The 22,511-nt window shown below is 46.7% G+C and overlaps 1 protein-coding gene across 1 annotated transcript; it reads left to right on the top strand.

Annotated features, from left to right (window-relative positions):
• The first annotated feature begins 11,079 nt into the window (after window positions 1–11,079).
• On the top strand, window positions 11,080–21,648 carry LOC146209329 (thiol S-methyltransferase TMT1B-like). The gene is made up of 3 exons (XM_084587388.1): window positions 11,080–11,762; window positions 17,229–17,378; window positions 20,877–21,648. The coding sequence occupies exons 1-3, from the start codon at window positions 11,358–11,360 to the stop codon at window positions 21,108–21,110; spliced, it is 789 nt and encodes a 262-aa protein (XP_084443514.1). The 5' UTR covers window positions 11,080–11,357; the 3' UTR covers window positions 21,111–21,648.
• The last annotated feature ends 863 nt before the right edge of the window (window positions 21,649–22,511 follow it).

The raw sequence follows: 22,511 nt of genomic DNA, 5'->3' as shown, positions 1-22,511 counted from the left end.
AAATGGGCATAGTCTTAACGATGGATTGGCTCACGGCGACGACAAGTTTTACAATGTATACAGGCGAAATTGCTGAAAGGTAACAAAGCGAGCGCTAACAATCTTCGCTTCGTAAAGCTTGTGCGCTCAGGTAAAATAATAAAATATTTAGAGATGCTGCTCTTAACAGAGCACCGTTAATAAGCCATTAAATGCATGTCCCATGCGCTTGGAGTACTGTGCTTAATTTATTAAATTCCGTACCTGACGCTCATCATATCTGTATTCACTTTGCATTCAGAACCTATTAATGACTTCAAATATTAAGTGCCAGAAAAATATACAGCACATGCACTGAGGAAATTAACTATTAACGAATTAACGAATTCATTACGCGAGGTCCGCCCAGAAACACACGGCTAGAAGACGAAGCGGCCAGCTCCGCTCCCGGATTTACTTTCAACTCTGCCACCAGTGGCGTGGCCTTCGCTTTGCACGGGGCGCATAAGGGACGTTTACATTGGCCCGACAGGTTGTTGGACTGTTACACTGGCCGCAAAAATTGCTACTCGATTCATATAACCGCTGCCTACCAGACTCGCTGTTTGCAAGTTTGGTGCGTCGGGTCATGTGACAGCTCTCCTTTCCCTGCTTTTTGCTTTCTTTTGTTTTCCCCCGTGCCTCTAACGACCGGGGCGGACCATGTGATGTAGGTGGGGAGTGTAGGTGAAGCGGCGGAGGCGTACGCATCGGCTGTGCGCCCATGGTATTTCTCCACTACTTCTCAGGCTATATATAGCTTATGCACCTCGTTCTGACGAAACCCCGTCGGTATAGTAGTAGTAGTAGAACTGTCGGCACCGCGTATCGGAAATAACCAAGGGCTGCATAAAAAAACGTTCCATCACGTTAATTTGTGGTTCTAGGGATTGATGATTGATTGGCAAGTGATAGGTGGTGACGAGTAAATTAAAAGTATTGTAATTAGTTGGTTAATTTATGAACTAAATAAATGAAGCAAAAAATGTAAAATTAGAGAAATGGTGGTTCAAGAACAAAAATTAAAAACAAACAAAAACAGGGGGCTTCAGAGGTGTCAAATTACGCAGCATGAAAAGGTAATGCTTGATTGTGCTAATTAAAAAGATTACAGTCAGCAATAGTTTGAATAATTGAAATGACAGAAAAAATTAAAACTATAAAAAGGGGCTCAAACTTGTCAGAATGCTCAGAATGAGAAGGCAATGCGGGATGATGCTAAATAAAAAGTCTAAAGTGTTTGATAGATCAAGGTAAAATGAAGTAATTGAAAAATAAAAAGTAGAAAAAGAAGGGTTCCAAGGAGTCAAAAAGCTCAGGACGAAATGCCAATGCGTGATGACGCTAATCAAGAAAATATAAAGTGTGTAATTAATCAAATATTTGAAATATTGAAAATTTTAAAATGCGTTCAAATGTTCGAACTGCTCAGTACAGAAACCAATGTTCGCTGATGCTAAGCAATGATGCATAATAAAAACAATCAAATGAAAATGAAGAATTAAAGTGCGGAACCTTCGTCCCCGAGTGTGAAACGTTATCGTTTCATACCCTTAACGGCGGAGCTTAAGTGTCCTCTCAAATATTTTTGTAGTCACCGCGGCGGGGGCGCAAGGGAGTTTGGAGGTGTTGTGCGCGTTAAAAGCTCACTCTTCTTTTTTTTTTTTCACTAATTACGAAAAGCTCATTATTGATGTTGCTTTTAGAACATCGCTATACTTCTTATTTGAACGCTCGGAAAGTTCAAGCTCGTTCATTTGCTCCTTCTGTGATTTGTTCATGCACCACTGTAAACGAACAGATAGAAGAGCACTAACTAGGTCATATTGTTCAAATTAAAACGGGGCAAGAACGTGCGCTTCGGTTGTTCACTGCCTTTTTGTATTTTACATTACCTCTTGTTTCCTCCTTTACTGCGCCGGTGTAGCATATGGGGCCTCAAGCGGCGGCGAAATATTAGGCAGTCGTCGACAAAGCTGTCTCGAATTCACCCTATCTCGCCTTAAGAAAATTTTCTGGGCATCGCTTCATTTCAGAAACTCGGCTTGACAGCCTGAACAATGCTATTGTAATTGAAAAAGCAGACAATCTTGCCAAAAGCAAGTAAGCATGCAGGCGTGGCATCTCTTCGAGCTGTGCTCGCTTCCTCCCGCTACTGTCCGCGCATTCTACGCTCATGGCGCTCTTTATGAAAAGAAACTATCACTCTAAAAACAGGTTATTAATGTGCTACTACCCGCTTTCATGCAAAAACCCGATGTCTGAAGCCGGCTTGACATTTCACCTTTTCTAATGCCGGCAGGGGAAAGGAGGAGGAGAAACACAGTTCCGTCAAGGTACAGGGGAAAGAGGAAATGCGGCGACGCGCACCGACTCCCGAGCAGTGTCTAAACGAACGGAGAAAAGCGGGGCTATCTTTCTGCCGTGATTCTTTTTATCAGGTTAGCATGGAGGCTAACTCAGAGTAATCCGGGCAACAGTGTGACGAAGAGTATCGTCGCCATGTGTGACAACTGGTGCAACAACGAGCATGACGGCAGTGGCAGTGGGATTAAACGGAGGCCAGTGCCATGGCTAAGAAAGAGAAACTTTTGGACGCGCAGAGGCAACATGTTCATATAAAATTTCAGCAAGAAGGTTATGAAGAAGAGTTTTATAGGTCTTGAATGGCGAAATGATGTCCTTGTGGACGATTTGATGGAGTGGGCACGTGGGCGATCTCTTCGTTTTTCTCGTTCACATTTTTACGGACGATACGACCTCGATGTTAAATAGCCGAAAAAGTTTATCGGTGAATGACCGGACTCGTGGCTGAGAGCGAAGTGCACTGAGAGCCATAATCCTAGCTACAAAAAGGGCAAAAGATCCTCGCAGTTGGTTCCAAGGCAGGGTTCAGGATCCGGACAAAAGGTTAAAGCTCAGTCTTGGAGCTAGCGAGCTTCGTCTTTCTTCCACACCTCTGGGCGTCTTCGTCTTCAGCGCATGCTGAAATATCACAGCTGTTTTCATCTGATTAAACAGTTAGAGTAAGCCCCAGCGGTTTTTCTTGTGTGTGTCTGTGTCGCGCTCAATACCCTGTTATTATGTTGGACAATAACCAGCTCAGCAGTTAACTCTCTTAAATACCAATGAAACTACGAGTTGCAACCCGCGAATAACCAATTGCTTTAGCACGTTGACGACTACACAGGATACTGCGGGCGCCGCAGTGCCTATGTTCCGCGTGGTTTAGGACAATTTCCCAGAATGGTTAACTACACCACTTCTCATTTGGTTCATGCCGACAGTGGCTAGCGTAAGTTCGCTGCTGCGGCGCTACTATGCAAAATCAACGTCTTATCTGCCTTTGAGGATGAGTGGTTCCTAACTACACCAGCGTTATTGCCCACAAGCTGAGGCATGCCAGTTGAGACAGGATTCAGTCTCCATGAGACGAGCAGCGAGGAAATGCCTGACGAGTTTTGATGCATACAGGGCCAGTTGTTTACAGAAGCGTGCATGATCGTTGTTCTACAGCTGTCCTGTTCAATCCCTAGTTCAGTTCTCTGCTCGAATGAGTGCGCAATTTGAACTCCAGAAGCTGGACCGTTTATCAGGATAGAAAGATTGACACTGTGTTGTTTCTGGCTCGGTCTCATGAATGCTGCTGCGCTGCGAGGCCGCCACGGATAGACAGTGGCACGAGATATTGTTGTGTGCTGAGAGATCAAAGCTGCCGTTTTAACAAGAAGGGCCGACAACCTCAGGCCAATTTCTACACTGCTTTCCTTACTATTACGAGAAAGCCCTGTGTTATTTTATCATTGTTTTTTTTTTTCCTGGAGCGCAACAGCACATAGAAGAATACACTAAAATATACTATGGGGTTTTAGCTCACTTGTTCCTTCAGCCTGCCGTAGCGGCTCTGTGGATACGGCGCTCGACTTTTGAAGCCAAGGACGCAGGTTCGATCCCAGCCGCTCCGACCGGTTTTCGAGGGAGTTGAAAAGCAAGGCGCTTGTATACTGCACAATGTCAATAGATGTTAAAGACCAACTGGTGGTCCAAATTTCCGGTGTCCTCCACTGCGATGTCCCTAATAGCCTGAGTCGCTTTAAGAGCTTAAACACTTTAAATTTAAACAAGCCAATTGGACTTTGTAATTTTATTTAAGAACTCTTATGCAAGAGAATAGCGGAGCATCAATTTGCACTTGGAAAAGGTTAAGGCATACACGTACGGCATTCTTGGGCATAAGCTAATAATTAATGCGGTTCTATATTTAGAGTATATTGCTCAGCAAACTCCCTAAGTACTGATACTGCGGCAGGTGTCAAAGGAAGACAACTCCAACACACATACTTCCTTTTGTTTTGCTAATATTTTCTACAATGCTAGAATTACCACGTCACAAAAATACCGCTCGATCAGCTTTTCCACAAGAATGTTTTTCTAAGCAAAATAATCTTGTTCGCAAATAACACCATTCGATTATGAAAACAGGATTCCTTATTGAACCCTTCTATTGGGGCATTTCATGTTGTGAGAACAATATAATAAGATTTCTGATTTCAGTTCTTATACTTTATTCAACGCAGTTCTGTGGATTTTGTAATAAGAAGGCCAATATGGAAGTCTGTGCCTTTCGGTACACAATAGATTCCACTGGCGATCTATATCACTGCAGAACTCTGCGATCATTGTAACGCAACAACGCGAAACTCCCTTATGATTTTAAGGTGAACCCATTACCACCTAAATAAGGAGAAACGGAGGAACGGGAATGAAAAGAGACAGGCGCGCGAGCAAGCGAAAAGGCTGCCAGTTCTTCCCGATGCCAGTAGCCGCAGCAATCGCAGGTTGGGGAGGTTGATGTAAACCTTGCAGGGTCGACGTTACTCAACCCAACATTTCTACTTGATTAGCGCTGTATGTTTCATGTAAACAGGGCTTTATTTCAACCCGGGAACAAAATTACTTCAACATGTCTAGTGCCTCGCAGTATTACTTAAAGGGAAGCTGAAACGCTGTGTGTGGCATTTCATAGTTTTTGTCCACTGAACAAGACTATCATACTTTAAAAAAGCAGACAGGAGCACGAATGTCAGTTTTTACAAGACAACGATCACCAGCGGGACCGCCTTCTAAACAAACGCCGTTGTTGTCCGTAATTGGCCGGGCGCATCATGACGTCAAGTTCGGGTATGCTAGGCTGGCGTCGGCAGTGTTGCTGCGTACGCGTGGCTTCAGGGAACTTTAGACCTCGATATAGAATGTTATTGATTATTCGAACAATGTAAAACACCTCGAACAGTTATCGTACGCGTTCTAGCAACCAGAAGTTAAAAAAAAAATGAAAAAGAAACGGTGCTCGAAAGACGCTGTCGAGTACGTCGACAGCGAAGGCAAAGTCAGCACATTTGCGCGAGTCGAAAAGTGCAAGAGCAGGCCCGCTTTAACAACTGCCCTTTACACACTAAAGCTCGTTTCAGTAGCAGCAAAAGGAATAAGCATTATATATGATGGAACCCTAGTCGACAACGCGTTTATACAACCTTCGAGTATCGCCCAACGGAGCAATGACAAACGCACGCGTACTGCAGCTGCTGCCCGTTCTATCTTTGCAGCTAGTTTGTGCGGTGCGCTGTTCAACTCAACGCCGAAAATGGTCCGGCCTCAGCTGCATCATGAAATCAGACATGTTCGCAGCGCCGGATGAAACGAGCTTACCGGAACGGTCCCGGCAGCGAGCGCGGCGAACGGGCGTTCTGGACGATCGCGCACTGGTCGCAAGGTATATGTACTATGGTGGCGAAGGCTTCATAGACGCCCATACGTACAAAACATGGCGGCTCATGGGCTCCAGCGACCAATAAAAATTGGGAGGCCATGACGTCAAATGACGTCACGCATATGTTCACTTTGGCGCGAATTATAAACAAGTTCTGTTCTTTTTTTTTTTAACCGCCGCGTTGCATTGACGAGCCTGCATCTTTTGAAAGTTGCCTTTCAGCGCGCGCCAACCTTTGCCATCTAAAAGAACTCGAGTTTGTTTACGCCCTCGTTTATAAGCAGTTGCTCCAGCACAATGAAAGTGGTTGGCAAAGGTGGCGGCGTAGAAAGGCAGCAACACTTCCAAATAGAGACCACGCATGCAAATTCATAATACAAATACTTCTGCAAGTCATGCAAGTACTTTGGCCATCATTTACTTTGTTCCTCAGCACAGTAAGGTGCGGTCCAGAAACACTGGTGTAACGGGGCCGTTGTGCCCAGTTCGCAACAGAGTGTACCAAGTGAACAAATATGGTTTTCATATTCATGGTTTATTGCATCAAACAATAAAATACAGCAACAAATCACAAGAATAAAAATGCATGTCGCAGACAGCACAAACAGTAGCGGTGTTTAAGTGGGCTAATCATCTGAATGATCACAGCCGATGCATGGAAAAGGCTTGAAGTACCTTCCACAAGACATCACCCGATAAGAAGCGTGCATGTATAGAAAACAAAGCTATGACAGCTGAAATTGAAATAAAAATGTCATTAATTAGAAGGTGCCTCAAAACATACGTGGAGCATAGAGCACTGGGATCACTCTTCCCAATTAAATTCTTCGGCAGAAAGTATACAGCAGTTTTCAAGGCAATTTCAAGGCTGCACCAGTCCAGACAGCTTTAGAATCAACAAACGTGCTTAACACAGGAGCATTAGAATTTACATTGAGTCTGTGTGCAACCTCCAGATCTGCTCACCGGTGAAAGTCAGCCGGGAAGCGGTAAGACACCGACGGTTGAGTCCTCGCTGTCGCAACGTGCTACACAGCATCGCTTCCTCACTTTGTGTGGGCTCATCTTGTGATAAAACGCTAAGAGCAATACCCTGCTGCAAAAAGACTTTGCACTGCCCGCACCACGAAGGGGACGAAACCAAAAAAACACGGCTGCAGTGGAATATTAATTCTCCCCAAACAGCGACAGAGCAGCGACCAGCAAGGACGTCGAAATCTTCGCAAAAGGGACATTTGCAGACTTGCGAACTAAATTACGCTGTCCCAGGCGCACCAAGGCGCGCATCACAGCAGACGAGCAGCAGACAGGGATAAGAAACCGTTATCCGTGCTTCGTCAGCTTCGTTATCTCCGTTGCCTTGGTTACCTCTGGCAGCGTCTCCTGACCGATGCAACATCAAGGGGGTGGAGTGATAAGAGGGTTGCAAGATTTAAAAAAAAAATAGGAATGTACTTATAAAATATCTTACCTCATTTACAAGCGAAGTTATCAAAATGTCTATTCTTTTTATATTGACTGATACTTTTAAATTTATGGTAGTATAATTTCTTAATCTGAGTGGTTAGCCCCCCGACCTGTGGCTATGCTGCGGTACCACTGAACCGCCTTTGGGCCCAGCCTTCGCCACCATCCTACTTCCGCCATGCTGGCCGTCGCTAGGAACCATCGTCATAGAGAGAGAGATTGGTAAAGAGCGGACACTCGGCGAAAACTGGCCCCAGGAAATGACGCGTGACTTGTTGCGCTGCCGCCGATTGATGGATGGCGGCACCAGCGCGGACGCGTGTGCGGTAGCACTCGCTGCAGCGGTAGCCCTCCGGAGCTGACCCATAGAGAAAGAGATTGGTAAAGGCGGACACTCGGCGAAAACTGGCCCCAGGAAATGACGCGCGACTTGTTGCGCTGCCGCCGATTGATGGATGGCGGCACCAGCGCGGACGCACGCGCGGCGGCACTGGCTAAAGCTAAAGCGCAGTGCGCTTCCATCGAGCGGCCGTGCATAGCGGTAGCCTGCCGGAGCAGACGACAGAAAGTTGTCGAAGGGGCTGGTTATATGCGCGTGAATCGCATGTGCGGCAAAGACCGCATATTTTTATCTTTCGTGGGCTGCTACGCGGAACAACTGTGATTTGGAACGACAGCAAGGTGAGTAAGTTTTTTTTTTCTGAACTACGCTGCATTTTAAGAAGTTTACTCTGGCCACGCCGGCCGGGGCCAATTAAATTTCGCAGCTCGTGAACAGGCGCGCCGGCTGTTCAAGCATAGAGAAGTTCAGGCGCAGTTCGTGACGCTCCGGCAGTTTCCAACCGCGGCGAGGTGTAATATGTTGTGTTCCTGCGAACCTGCGCTGCATTTCGAACAGTTTAGCTCAGTACGCTGTGCAAAGTGGCACGTGAAGGCATCAAGACACGCCGTTGCGCCAGCATGGCGTATTCGCCGGCCGCTGCGTCCAGGCCTGACGCGGTTGGCCAGGGCTGACGCGGTATGCCGAACGGCTAGTTTTGCTCAGTGCCGCGTTTAACAGGCCAACCGCATGGTGAGAAATGTTTCATTCTTGTCAAACTGTGCTGCATTTCGGGCAGTTTAGCTCACCACGGCGGTCTGCGCTTCACAAAGTCGCGTATGAAGGACAAGCCAACATGGCGTGGTCGCCCGCCGCAGTGGTTTTGTGAACGGTTAATTTTGCGTGGTGTCGCGTTGCATTTAACAGGACAAGGTTAAAGTGACAAATGTTTTATTATGCTGCAAGCTTCATTGCTTCAGCTGTTCAGTGCTTTTTAGGAACAATTTTAGTTACTGGCTGTTATTTCACTCACTGTTGAAATGCATTTTCAGATAGGTTCGGTTAGCTTGCATTTTCTGACCTGTACTTTGCCAGAGTAGCTTTTGTACCAATTTTACGAATGATAGCTTTCCTGTTCTGGGCCATAACTGCTGCTCACCAAGCTTCAGTAGGCACCCACGTTCAGAAATGTGTGCGTGGTGCAGTGGCCTTACAGCTAATTGCAACCTAATGCATCACGGTCATTCCTTTTCCAACAGCGCTGCATGGACCCACTTACTGCAGCCGGAGCACGGCAGATGCGACGAGTGAACGATGTGGCCTTCCCCAAGCGTCAGTACTCCTCTCTGCCCTGAACAATAGAAGTTACCCTTGCAACTTAGCGAGTGTGACTGTGTAGTTTATGTATAATGCCCGTTTTGTTACATATCATGTGCCATAATTCGGAAATCAACGTCATGCTCTTTTCTGTCTCCACTTAACTTGTTTCTCGCCTTGTGTATTTTTATTTTTCTGTACTGTGCTCATCGCCTCATGTGTGCCAAGTTTTTTCAATCCCTCCGTCTACATTTGTCCCATTTCTTATGCGTTTTATATGCAGCAAAATAAATGTTCATTTCACAAAGCTTTTGGCATCTTTTCTGCAATACTGCTTTTGCAAAGATAGTGGCGCACCTGCGTTGATGGCCAGTTTAGAGAGCCGGGAGTCTATTTTTCATGTTGTTATGCATGCTGGAAATAAATACAAAGAATAGCAGACCATGTAAGACCAAAATAATGTGCCAAAAGGGCAGAGTGCCGCGTATGCTAGCATTCAAATCGCGCGCCTTTTACCAAGACTGGAAGTAGGTGCCGCCGGCCGCTTGGTACGCTACAGTCAAATGTGCCGCTGGGCCTTATTGGAGTGTCAGCTTTTTACCAATCTCTTTCTCTATGACTTCTGCGCGACAGCGGACGACGCTTCGAAATTGAGCAGCGCTGTAGTAAACAGGCTACTCGTACAGCTGCCTACTGCAAATACCTTTGTCTTACAACGAAATGAGGATTTATTATAGCGCCGCCTTAGAAGATGAGCTAATATATACATACAAAAAAAGTCGGATGAGCCGCGACGCACCTGCGACTGCTGCTACATAGCTGTGAAGAGAAACTTGCTTGCATCACAGTTATTCTACCAGCATCTCGGTACGGTCAGCGAGCCCCAATAAGGGTTAATTTTTGACATTACGTTATTCCTAGGCCTAATATTTAAGACAGCAATAAATTTGAGCATGCTTTCTTGACGCTAGCGCAAGGGATTCACGGACAGCTTACGGAAGGCGCGGCCGGCGTGGAATGTGCACGGAGGCAGGGCTGCGTTCGGACGATGCTTGAGCGCGCTGTTGGCGCGCGAGCAGCATGGCACTCCAGACACTGCGTTATAGATTACTATTGCAAATGCAGGTTCGTTCTAGCGATCATATGCATTTCGTTTGCTGTACCTTATTGGTAATTGTTGACGTAGTCGAGAACAGTGAGCCGCGAATCGCGTTTTAAGTTATGTACTCTCATTTAAGCATAACGACATTGAAGCTAGCCGTACAACAGTGGTGTTAACCTAATTAGATGCAGGAGCAATGACAGAACGGCACGGATGTCGGTTGTGCTGGTTTAATTGGAATCCCAAATGGCCGCAATCACTGCCAAAATTCGATCATCGTCATCAGTGTAAAACACAACTGATTCCAAAGGCAAGATTTTTTTCTTTTCACGACAGAGCCCACAGCGCCGAAAATTTCTTATCCTCTGGGTGGCTATAAAGCATAATGTCGCCTGGACCACCAATGTTCGCACAACGGAAAGCCGGGCTGATAGCCACCGGTTGCTTCACGCACTCACAAAAATGTCTAGTTTCTAATGACACGAGAAAAATATTTTCGAAGATTGAACGACGTTTATTTTGCAACTGAGCAAAAGAGTTTCACTAGTCGGAGTGCGTCCAACCGCACGGAGCTCCACTTTGCAACAGCTACGTATCTGCTAGTTGACTTCGTGGGATCTTTGAACTCGCGGTACCTTCAGCACATAACGATAGAACTGGAGAAAACAAACGGCACCAGCAGCGAATCGCGGGACAGAGCAAAGTAAGTGTGCAAAACGCGCGGCCGGCCTAGCCGGCCGGCCGGCATTCCGAAATTCACGTTACATCCGCCTGTTCCCGAGTTTCGACGCCCCGCCGCCGCCGCTTCCGGCAGCGACGAGGGCGTGACCGCGGCGCTTTTTTAACAAGCGATTTCTGTTTTTCTTATCGACAGAATTGAAACAAATTTGACTCACATGATTAACAAAACCCCTTGTTTCTAATCACCGAATTTCATGCAATTTGAAACCGTTTCAGCTTCCCTTTAAGCCAGGTGCAAAAGTATGGTTCATTCTGTTTACCTCTCTTGGCGCCTGTTCATAATAACTTGTGGGCCCATAATATACTAGTGACTAGATATGGACGGGCTGATTTAGTGCAGTATTTATGAAATGCATATTTTTTTCTCGCTTTTTGCAGTTTTCGGAATCTGATGCTAGTACAGACGCCACCCAGGCTGAAAAAAAAAAACAACTACAGTTATTGCACTGAAGAAAATCAAAACGCAGGAGGTCGAGAAACTAATAAAGATTCAAATCAATTGCGAGAAAACTACAACCACTACATTAGTCACTTCTCACTACTCACTCCTGCAATATCCGAATGAAAAAGACATGACACGAGCGACTACTCAGTGTAGGACGAGCCTGTGACCACCGAGCTTCATGCGTGATAGAGCTGAGGAAATCGAAGTCATGCACAAGTGGCTCTACGCCTTCCTGGGCCACGCCTTCCTGATTGTCGTTGCCCTGGGTGGTCTGGTACTGCTGCCAGCCCTGCTCGTCAGCCACCGGTTCCAGGAGGCCTTCTTCGGCTTCTTCTACAAGCTGTGCCAAAGCCTATGGAGAAGAAGCTTCATACCAGTGCGAAAAAACCTGCTCATCCGACTGGACCATTTGGTATCGCACGACACTGCTCTCAAATCGTGCGGAGCCGTGCGCATGCTGGAGGTGGGCGCGGCGTATGGACCCAACTTGGAGTTTGTGAGCCGTCCCGTCGAATACTGGAAGGTGGAGCCAAACACGGTCTTCGATGCGCAGTTCCAGAGAAACCTGCAGGCGAACCCAAAGGTACGCGGGTTCTTCTGTCTACAAATTGTTGTGCTTGTCTGTTAGATGATTTGGTTTGATTTGTTTATTATATCAAAAATGGAGAGTGTAAAGAGACGTGGAAAATGCGACCAACAACTAATTTTGACAACAAATTTGAAGAGCATTTCCCTTCAGCTTGCTGTACCGCGGTATACATGTCATCCCATGAACAGACCTAATATGATCACCACCTTAGCATTAGAAACAGAAAGAAGCTTATCCCGTAACTGTTATGTAAGCGCTTTGTAAAAAGGGGCACATGTTACAGTCGCGCCATCCCTCTGATCCAAGCTGACTCCTGGTCAGTTTGAAATAAGATATCTTTTTTGCTGCAGAGTCGTATTCTAATACTCGGGGCCCCTGCACAGCTTACGTGTGCTAATAGTATCCTAAGAAACAGGAAGCAATTGTCATGAACCAGGAAATCTGATGTCGGAAACACAAAGCATATCACCAGTGAGTGCGTACGATGGAGTGAAAGCCGCTATGGTTCACAGGAAACGTGGGCTGTGCACGAACTCTCTATAAAGAGGCAAACTTTTTATTTGTACGACAACAGCTCCGCCCTTTTTTCTTGTTTTATATTCCTCTTCCCAGTTTTCATTATCTCATAGGTCCCATCTCTCAGATAAAAAAAAAAAAGAAAGGGACGCCGCATAACCTCGGTTAACGACGCAAACCGAGGTCGCCAAGCTCGGTTTGCGATAACCGCGGTTAGAGGTGTAACCATGGTTTGGTCCGCCGTGTAACATGGGCTAACCACGGTTTCGCGTAATCCCGGTTACGCTAACCGCGGTTAACCCTGCCCGTGTAACAAGGGTATTAGAGGCCCGTTTTCTGCCCACCTCATTCACCCCAGTACACCATATCTCGCAGTAACTGAACTCACCCCCCTCTATCCTACTGCAATCTGCTCTAAAGGTAATTAACCCTTAATCCACCGCCGTCCATCAGAATCTGTTCTCGGTGTACTATAGTTTACCCTAATTCAACTTATACCATCCTACTAAGCATTATAAACTCCAACCTAGTCCACCAGGATCTACCCTAATTGATTCTTGTTTGCAAAATCTACTTCGCACCCACCTCAATCCACCATAATCACACGTATAAACCTCTATATAACGAAATGCACGAGCAATCGATCCGTCGTTAATCCATTGCAATTCACCATGATCCACCCTTAAACTCTCGAACTTTCCTTTTGAATTTGATATCGGTTGCTGATTGGTCGCCCCAGTGATGATTCTACGATGCTCCTTGACTAATCTTAAGTATCCGGCACGCCATATTCTGCGACAACAATGCAAGTTTCACCGCAAAAGGGAAGCACAAGCCTTTAGATGGCATGTGCTTCAGATGGCTGATTCAGCACAACACCGGGATTGATACTGTCCCATTTTATGCCCACAGCTACTGACACCAGCAAACAATTTCCTGCTGCACTTCTCCATGTGGAATCATGTAATTTTGAAAACGAATGAGGCTAATAATAATGGGGAGCTATAAACCTCCATACTTAGGGACAGGCTTCTATGGCTACCAAGCCAAACCAGTAGGGGCAGGGCTTTCACAATACTTTTCCTCCCCTAAGTAGTCAAGTCATGCCTAGCCGAAATTAAACTTCCGATTTCAGCCTGCATTGATGTAGGCCTAAAGGTTTTCACACTGCCAGTGACACTGGATTATGCTTTTTTTTGCGTTACTGTCGGCCTATGTGCAAGCATATTTGTGACCAGTCATTAGTGCCAATGGCATATATTGTCAAAATAAGTGCAATGCGACATTGTAGTGGGACCGGCGGAGAGACGCAGCTGCCAAACGCTCGTTAATGGGGGGGGGGGGGGGGGGGCTCCAATCAATCGTTAATGGATTGACGACGGTGGGGGCTGCAATTATTATGAGCATCACCTCTTATAATTATGCTATACTGGCAGTATTTTCTGTAATCTTGGTGTAATATATTATTGCCAGTGATTTCCTGATAACCCTGAGATTAATATTCGTGACCAAGATTCGCGATATTTCTGGTGAGACTATATTCTGCTGCTGAGCGACCTGGTTCGTTCTGGCTCTGTGACTATTGCCGCATAGCCACCGGAAGTTGTCTCCGAGTTAAGGTAAAATCATGATATACAAACAATTATCTTACTGTAATAGTCCAGAAACAAACCTCTAAACTCTTACCAGCTTCATGCACCTATTTCAATGTCCATCGCCAATCGTGTTTCTTTGCTGCGAAGTACGCAATAAAGCTCGAAAGGCAAGAGTTTTAAAATTTATTGGCGGGCTAAAATTATTACTGGATAAGAGTCATTGGCTTTGTACGCAACTTAAAGTCGCATTCTCGTCGCGGAGATAGCTCCAAATGCATATTACTTTTAAGAATGGCCATGGCAGCTTTTGCTATTTTCGCCTTAATATATTTCCCAAAGAAGCGAATATACTTGCTGGAGCTTTGAAGGCGGCGGCGGAGTTCCTCGAAAGCTTCGTCTTGGGCACTTCCCCATACAAAGGATGTGTCATCTCGAATCAAGGCCGTCAATGACTCAGTTATGCGAGAAAAATATTTAACAAAGCGGCGGTAATACGAGCAGAGGCCCAAGAAACGACGAAGGGCCTTCTTGTCGGTTAGGCGTGGAAAAATATTTAACAAAGCGGCGGTAATACGAGCAGAGGCCCAAGAAACGACGAAGGGCCTTCTTGTCGGTTAGGCGTGGGAAACTGGAGACGGCGGAAGTCTTGTCGGGGTCTGGGAGAACCCCTTGTGCGCTGACATGTCCTAAGAAATGGAGCTCCTCGAAGGCGAAATGACATTTCTCTGGCTTGATAGTGGGTTGCGCAGACGGGAGAGCTTGAAGGACAATGCGCAATCGCGGCAAGTATTGTTCGAAGCTAGACGAAACGATAACCACGTCGTCCAGGTCTCCAAGGCACGACTGCCACTTCACACTAGCTAAAACAGTGTCAATCACGCGTTGAAACGTGGCCGGCACGGAGCAAAGCCCTAATGGGAGCACCTTAAATTCGTACAAACCGTCAGGTTTCACGAAAGCCGTTTTCTCGCGGTCTCTCTCGTTCACCTCATTCTGCCAATATCCGCTTTTCAGATCTAAGGAAGAGAAGAACCTGGCGTCTCAAAATCGGTCAAGCGCATCATCGATCCTGGGGAGTGGGTATACGTCTTTCTTAGTAGCATTATTCAGTTTCCTATAATCAACGCAGAATCGCAACGTGTTGTCTTTCTTTTTCACCAGGACCACCAGTGGCACCCACGGCTGTATAACATCGTCTTCAAGCATTGCGTTCTAAAACCCTCCCGCTCTTTAGGCAAAACACGGTATGGCCGCTGACAAACTGGTGGTATGGCCGAATCGGTGACGATGCGACGCTTGGCTACCGGCATACGTCCGACCTTGAAGCTCGTCGCGAAGCAATCTTTAAAATCAAGTAGCAGAGACGAGAGAAGGTTCTTCTCATGAGGTGACAACCCCGGGTTAATTTTAACCTTCTGAAAACCGTTACGAGGTGCGGCATCGTCAAGAAGATTCATCTCCACGGGCCACAGATTCAGAAACCCATCCACGTCGTGGAGGAAGGTGACAGCCGTTCCCTTAGCGAGGTGCTAAGTTTCATTGGTAAAATTCGTCATGAAAACCGTCGTACAGCTGTCATTCAGCTCGACAAGATCGCGCGCGATAGCCACTCCCTTCTGGAGCAGCAACGAAGCGTGACTGTCCGCAATGCCTTCGTAGTAGTGAAACGTGTCGTTCCTCACTAACCCCAGCACACTGAACCGTGGTGGCATCATTACGTCGTCTTCTACAATACGCAGAGCATTGACTTCTGGGTCTTCTTGTCACTGTGCGCCACGGCTTGCTTCCTCGAAGATGTGACTCGCACCTCATGTAGGTCGATCACGGCACTGTTTGGCTGCAGAAAGTCGAGGCCCAGGATCAAATCTCTCGAACAGTAGCACAATACGACTAATTCACTGACGTGGATGAAATCACGGATGCCGATACGGGCTGTGCTCCTTGCGGCCGGGCTAATGAGGTGACCCCCAGCCGTGCGAATGCTAGGGCCCAAGCATGGCCTCAAAAATTTGCTCAATTCATGGGCGAGGGCGTGGCTCATAACTTAATAGTCTGCACCAGTATCAAGTAAAGCGATCGCGTCAGCTCCGTCAATTGTCACACACAAATTAGAAGTAGCGCGTCGGATTCTGTCGCTATCCTGCCCCTGTGAGAAATCAGCGTATCGGTGTATCGCCGGCGGAAGATTGGTTTTCCCGACAGCAGCGGCCTTGCCTCCGGAGACAGCTCGAATACGTCTTCCCGGCGCGGACTGGGAGAACGCCGCCCAGGATAGCTGGCTTCTCGTCGAGGGCTTGGGGAACGGTAACGCAGCAGAGATGATGTTCTAGAGTCATAGCGGCCGTATGTCCCAGGCCTCTGAAGGGCCGATAGATGAGATTCAATTTCGAGTGGTTGTGCGCCGTTCCGCGGGAAAAGGTCATCGGGTGCGACACCACGCAGACCTACTCGGCGGTACGGGCAGGCTCTATAAAGATGAACCGCCTCACCACAGTGGTAGCAGAGGAGTCGCCGGTCCGGTGCACGCCACACATCACATTTTCGTGGCCGCTGGTAGATTGGTCGAGCAGGCACACGGGAAAGACAAGACTGCCGTACTGCTTGAGTCACGGTATTAACGTCGTGGCCTGGTGCTGGTGCCGGGCAGAGGACAGATGCATAGGTAGGTTTAACCTCAGTCTGTCTAGAAGCCTCAGAGAGTTGTTGCTGTGCTGCCAGGCGTACCTCGTCCAGGACGAATCCAGACAGCTATGTAATTGAAAGCGCGCTGGAAGGCAGCTGGAGGGCTTGTAGTTCCTCCCTGACGATCGGCCTGGTTAGATCATGTACAACAGCCACATCGCTGCCTAGCGGCATCGAAGAAACAGCGGGTCCAAGCGTGCTTACATCCCTATTGTATTGCCGGGCTCGTTGCAGGAGCGTCGTCTTCATAGTGGTCGCCTGAGTGAGAAATTCGGCCACAGTACGCGGTGGACTGCGCACAAGACCGGTAAAAAGCTCCTGCTTGACCCCACGCATGTTGTGCCGAAGTTTCTCCTCCTCTACAATGAAGGGGCGCTTGAATAGGCGCGTCATGTCTTCCACATACATGCGGACGCTTTCGTTATTTCGCTGGATACGGTAGTGAATCGCTGCATTAGCTTTTTCCCGGTAGTCTGTGTTGGGGAATGCAACTAGGTGATTTCGGCGAAATGTTTCCCAGGTGGACAGGATGTTTTCATGATTCTCAAACCATGTCCTAGCGGAGCCCTCGAGTACAAAATACACGTTATGGAGCTTACGGTCATCGCTCCAATATTACCCGTCACGTACGGGCAAGTTTTCTCATTTTTCAAACCTACGCTTTCAGGTACAAATGGCGCGTTCAATCTACGGACACGGAGAAGACATGAGCATGCTTCCCGATGGCCACTTCGACGTCGTGCTGCTCACCTACGTACTCTGCTCTGCCAAGGACGGCCAGAAATTGCTCAGCGAATGCAAGCGAGTTCTCGCAAAGGTGAGATATACAATTTATAAAACGTTATGGGACGCACGAGCGTCGCCGGAGGAGCATAGTAATAGCGCCTTTGGCACGAGTTTTGATTCCGCGAACAGTTTGGTATTTTGTCTTTAAATTGAATTTTGGGGCGACATATGCGAATGCAGCGTCTAACTTCTCAGTGGATATCTACACTTAGCTGAGGTACATATGTCTCCTCTTGGAAGCCCTATCCTAACTAGCCTCCAACTTGACTAGCAGATAAATGCTAAAGGAGTAAGGAAATAGTATGACAGCTCTCTTAACGTTACAAAAAAAAGTATTCGTGTCAAAATCGTAAAATGAATTCAGAAGCGTAATTTTTCCTTACTTTTACTGTTGTACTTACCCTCAGGGCCCTGCACCCTTGCGCATGACAAGGTCGAATACAAACCTTCTTCCAGGCAGTCGGCGTGACGTAGTCGTTTCCGTGCTCGGCTGGGGAGCGGGAAGTCAGCGGTTTGATTTCCGGCGGTAACATTTTTTTTTTCATAGGAACACACATTTTTAGCCAACACTCTCTATCTACACCACTTATAGGCCAAAGAAGGCTTTCGCTTTAAAACCCACCGACAATAAAACCTGCTGGTCACCTGATAAAACCACTGATTTCGGAAAACCCGCGGACGGGGAAGGGGGGGGGGGGGGGGGGCTACAGAATTTTGGCTCATAACAGGAATGAGAAATGAAACTGGTGCTGTTGTTGTTGTTGTTCTCCTCTAATTTGAATGCACATACCCACACAGGGGGATCGGCCAAGTGTTGGGGTGCAGAGATATTAGATTTTGAGATGCATAACTACATCGCGATATCTAAAAGGAGATAAAAACATATTATCTCATAACGACTGACATTGAGGGTTGTCCCTTGGCCTAATAGTGATTTTCTTCTTCTCCGCAGTCTACAGGCGAATATCATAAAATGCCGTGGCTCCACAATAAAAAACAAAGAACTAGACGTCAGTCAAGGCGCTCTAGCAACTATTATGATCGCGACACATTGTTTCTCACACTATCAAGAACACCCTTAGAAAATACGTTTCATTTTATCAGAGCAAATCAGTTTGGTGGCGCCTGACATCGATGTAAAAATGCTCAGCTCTAAGGTACATTTGAAATCTAAAGTTCTAGTTTATAGGGACAGAATGCAAAGCGAGCCGGTGACCAGTATTCATTTCTGTTGCTTTCTGCAAAATCCGAAAATAAAGATAAAAAGTTTAGTGCATCGGTTCGTGCTCGCCTCTCAATGTGAAGGGAAAGTTTAATTTCCCGTACGCTGCTTCCTGGCACATTTTCGCGTTACAACAGAGAACAACAACGCCAACCCCGGCTTTTCTAGGAAACGCCGCCCTAAACGCTTTTTTGTTAAAATAATTACAGAGGGCCCGTAAGCTCGAAAGCATTCAGTGCAGCTTAGTTCTCCCACTAATCCATTATAACTTATAGAAATTCAATCTAATCTACCTTAATCCAACCATATTCACATCAGTACACCCTGCCTCGTAAAATTCAATTTACTCCACTCTATCCTACCGTAATTCAATCTGAAGCCAATTAACTTTTAATTCACAGCCATCCGCTAGAATATAAGCCAAGTATTCTACAATGCACCCTAATTTAAATTTTAGGCTCCCGTTCCTGAATAGCGCGTCGTGGCCTTCGTTGTAAGAATTGTCGCCGTAGTGGGCTTAACCGGCCACCTTGCAGCCGTGGCAAGTATTAGCAGAGAAATGCTCCGTTAGTCACGGCTAGCAGCTGGCAAAGTAGACGTCAAAATCTCCTCCCCATATTTGGGATAGAGGGAACATTGAGAAAGCAGGAGAAACAGCAGATGGCATCGCAACTTGGGAGGCACGGCGGTAAAGCAGGAAGAGAGCTGAAACAAGGAGAACAGACAGGGTTCCAAGCGTCATTTGAGATGAAGTCGACGAGGTGCCGTGGTGGCGCCGGCCGGTGTGGGTGCATCTCGCCACCCCTCCTATTTGTGAAGTACTAGCCACTTCCAGTGCATAGTTTCGTGATGTCACAAACCCCGACGACTAATTAGTGTGCTGCAATGTCACCTAACAACTACCACCTACCAGATCCACTACCGTGACGTTTCGCTCGTGAAGCCGCGACAACGCTGAAGTCGGAATTTCTGATCAACAGGGCCTTTTACGCTCTTGTGTTAAAAAGATGTAATGCAGACAGCAACCAAGGAAAGAGGGACACAGAACACGCAGACAGGCAATCGAATTGCCAAAGCCATGCGTGTCAATAAGCGGGATCCGTAGTACCATTATCTCTATGATACGTGTGTTCTCGCTGGTTTGACTGGTTTTACAACAGTTCATGTATTCTTCACTGGGCAACATTTTCTACGTTGAACGATCCGGGCGTAATCCTTTAGCGTACGTAAGCCACCATAGCGCTCCTTTCTTCTCTCTCTCCTTCCCTGATTTTCATGTGTGTTTCCGCCGACTTCATTACGGAAGATGTTCAAGTTTTCTAAAATCTTGACTGACAGCGTGTTAATAGGCAAAAAAGAAAATGCATGTGGTATATATGGCTCATTGACGCCGGCTCTGAGATCATTTATGTTAGGTATATTCAACACATTGATTTCACTTGTTAGGGGACCACGATTTATGTGACGATACCGATTTCCCGCAATGCCTTCGCTATTTGACGCCATATTGTTAGGCTATCGTTGATGATCGTGTCTTTTCGTTTTCATTTAATGAGATATAAAGATATAACAATTTTTAAAGCTATCTGAAATCCGTTATCTTTACGAGTATTTCGAAGCCTTAGAAAACACGTACGCCTCATATTGTTTTAGACTGAGGTCCACAGTTCTTTAACATTTTTATAATAGCCACTTCCAAGAGGGATGATGCTTTAGTGTGCCCCAGTACTGCTCGAAGAGGCCACAGTTTTTCGGTTAGCAGCGGGTTTCTCAAAGTAAGGTTCAAGGGCATGCTCAGCCATTCCCGAGAAGTAAGTGACGTAGATTCGTTTGAATAAACACAACGAGATATTATCAGATGTTAATGAGGTCAAAGTCAGAATGAAGCGTAGACTACAGATGAAGCAATACAAGCTGTCCCATCACCTAGTTGTGGGAGAAAAGGAACCGCGACACAAGGAGGACGAAGACGAGAAGTAGACAGGACGAGCTGTAAACTAACAGCTGAGGTTTATTGGAAAACACCTGTAGCAGCAAAAGGGGGGGTCTGCGCGTCACTTGGACGAAAAAAGAAAAAGGAACTATGCTTTTTTCCCACAACTATGTCGAACCAGTTGGCCCAAAGCTTCCCCCTGTTGTCCCATGACCTGTTCGTCCTGCTTTCTCTCTTACACCGTGCACAGCAGCACACTTAACCAAAATGAGCGAACCAGGCTTGAAACCGATCATACATTTTGTATAATTGAGCTCAGTGTACAGTACTCGTCCAGATCCCTCCTACCGGGCGCTACAAATGCTGTCTCGCAGGGAGGGCTGCTGCTGTACAGCGAGCATGTGGGGCACACAGTGGGATCCACGGCTAGGCGCATAGAAGACTTCTTCACACCATTCACCAAGCACCTGACCTGTGGCTGTCACCTCAACCGTGAGAGCGGCGACCTCATCAAGGCAGCCGGCTTCGCCAGTGTCGAGATGCAACAAATTGAGCTGGACATACCTTTTCCTTTCAGCTTCCAAATATATGGCGCAGCCACGGCCTGAAACACAGGTTACAAAACTTAGCGATACCTCTCCTGCACGTCAGTGACTAATTTTCAGACTCGCGTGTTCCACAAAGGCAACATGATTGCAAGCCGAACTACTTTCAATAAAGGCTTCTCTCTGCTATCAACACTCTCCTCTATTTATGTCGACGGAGTCGTGGACAGGACAGCTGCGGCCACCCTTGAGAACTCCTACGCCTGCCTGACGTCATGCCGATCTTGGCAAGTTTGCATTCTAGTGGCATTGGTTCTATTGCTTAAAGTGAACTCGGGTATGTTACTTTCGTATCACTTTCCTTGCACATGCCCATCTCTTTGAATTTGATTGTTCGGATCCCTTTGACAGTTTCCTGGCCCTATCATTAAGCCATCGATTGCTACGTTGCCCTCAATTTGATTCAAGCTCTTTCTTAAACCTCAACACGTAATAGTGTGTAGTGCGTTATCAAAATAGTCATGTGCTGTGCCTACACCTCCGCTGACCAAGTTAGTAGCTTTGTTTTTGACACGACGCGGGATGCAGCAGTGCGCTCGGTAACAACACTCTGCTCGAGGCCGACGTCAAACCCGTGTATAACCCAGATACGAATAAAGGGGAAGAAAAGTTATGGACCCCTGCCTTTTTTCGGCAAATAAAAAAATGCGATAATAAAACAACCTCACAATTCCTTCCTCATCGAAGCCGGCTAATTTAACCCCCACATATCCGTTGCCGCACAACTCTGCGTCTACAAAAAAGCCTAGCGCCGCCTTAGTCCAGTTGTGGACACGCAGAATGGCCAAAATACAAGCCCGGATTAATTTGACTGGAGAGTGAATTTGAGTGGACAGCGCATATGTTGTGATCTCCTTCGTCGCAAAAGGCCCAAAGTATACATCACTCACTAAGTTAAATGCACCTAATCATAACGTGATTTGCTGATCTCAATAGAGGAGCATTGTGAGTTACTGGTTCGCGTACGCAGATGAAGATGCTGTAGAACAAACATGTCGTTTCTCATAACGTCTGTTCTACCCAAAAATTATTTGTTCGGAGCTTAACCTTTATTTCGATTTTGCTTTTCAGACCATGGCACTGTTGGGGCTTGTATAATGTGGACAAAAAACTGCTTCACAGGTCAGCTTATCGAGCTAACCGCGTTTCTTTCGGACATGTGTATCGGTTGAGTCTAATGCTTCCTTATTATTATCACGAGAGTGTTCCTAGCTCGTGTAAAAAAAAAATGGCTGTTTGCGTCGGGTGGCTTCACCGTCTCAAACCTCATCACGAACATGATTTTGGCAGGGTCTCAGGGCCGGAGCGTCAGCAAACTCACGTTAGGAGAAATTATCCGGCAGTATAGGCGCCCGTGTTTCAAATTATCCGGCAGTATAGGCGCCCCGTGTTTCAAGCTCCGAA

This window comes from Amblyomma maculatum, chromosome 1 (assembly GCF_055883805.1).
Source record: "Amblyomma maculatum isolate TAMU_Amacu chromosome 1, ASM5588380v1, whole genome shotgun sequence".
NCBI lineage: Eukaryota > Metazoa > Arthropoda > Arachnida > Ixodida > Ixodidae > Amblyomma > Amblyomma maculatum.
This window is presented reverse-complemented; position numbering and strand designations above follow the sequence as displayed.

Excerpts from the sequence above, each read along its gene's own strand:
- LOC146209329 (XM_084587388.1), top strand. The coding sequence starts at position 11,358 with ATGCGTGATAGAGCTGAGGAAATCGAAGTCATGCACAAGTGGCTCTAC. Across the intron at positions 11,763-17,228 it reads ACCTGCAGGCGAACCCAAAG|GTACAAATGGCGCGTTCAAT; the intron begins GTACGCGGGTTC and ends CTACGCTTTCAG. Across the intron at positions 17,379-20,876 it reads GCAAGCGAGTTCTCGCAAAG|GGAGGGCTGCTGCTGTACAG; the intron begins GTGAGATATACA and ends GCTGTCTCGCAG.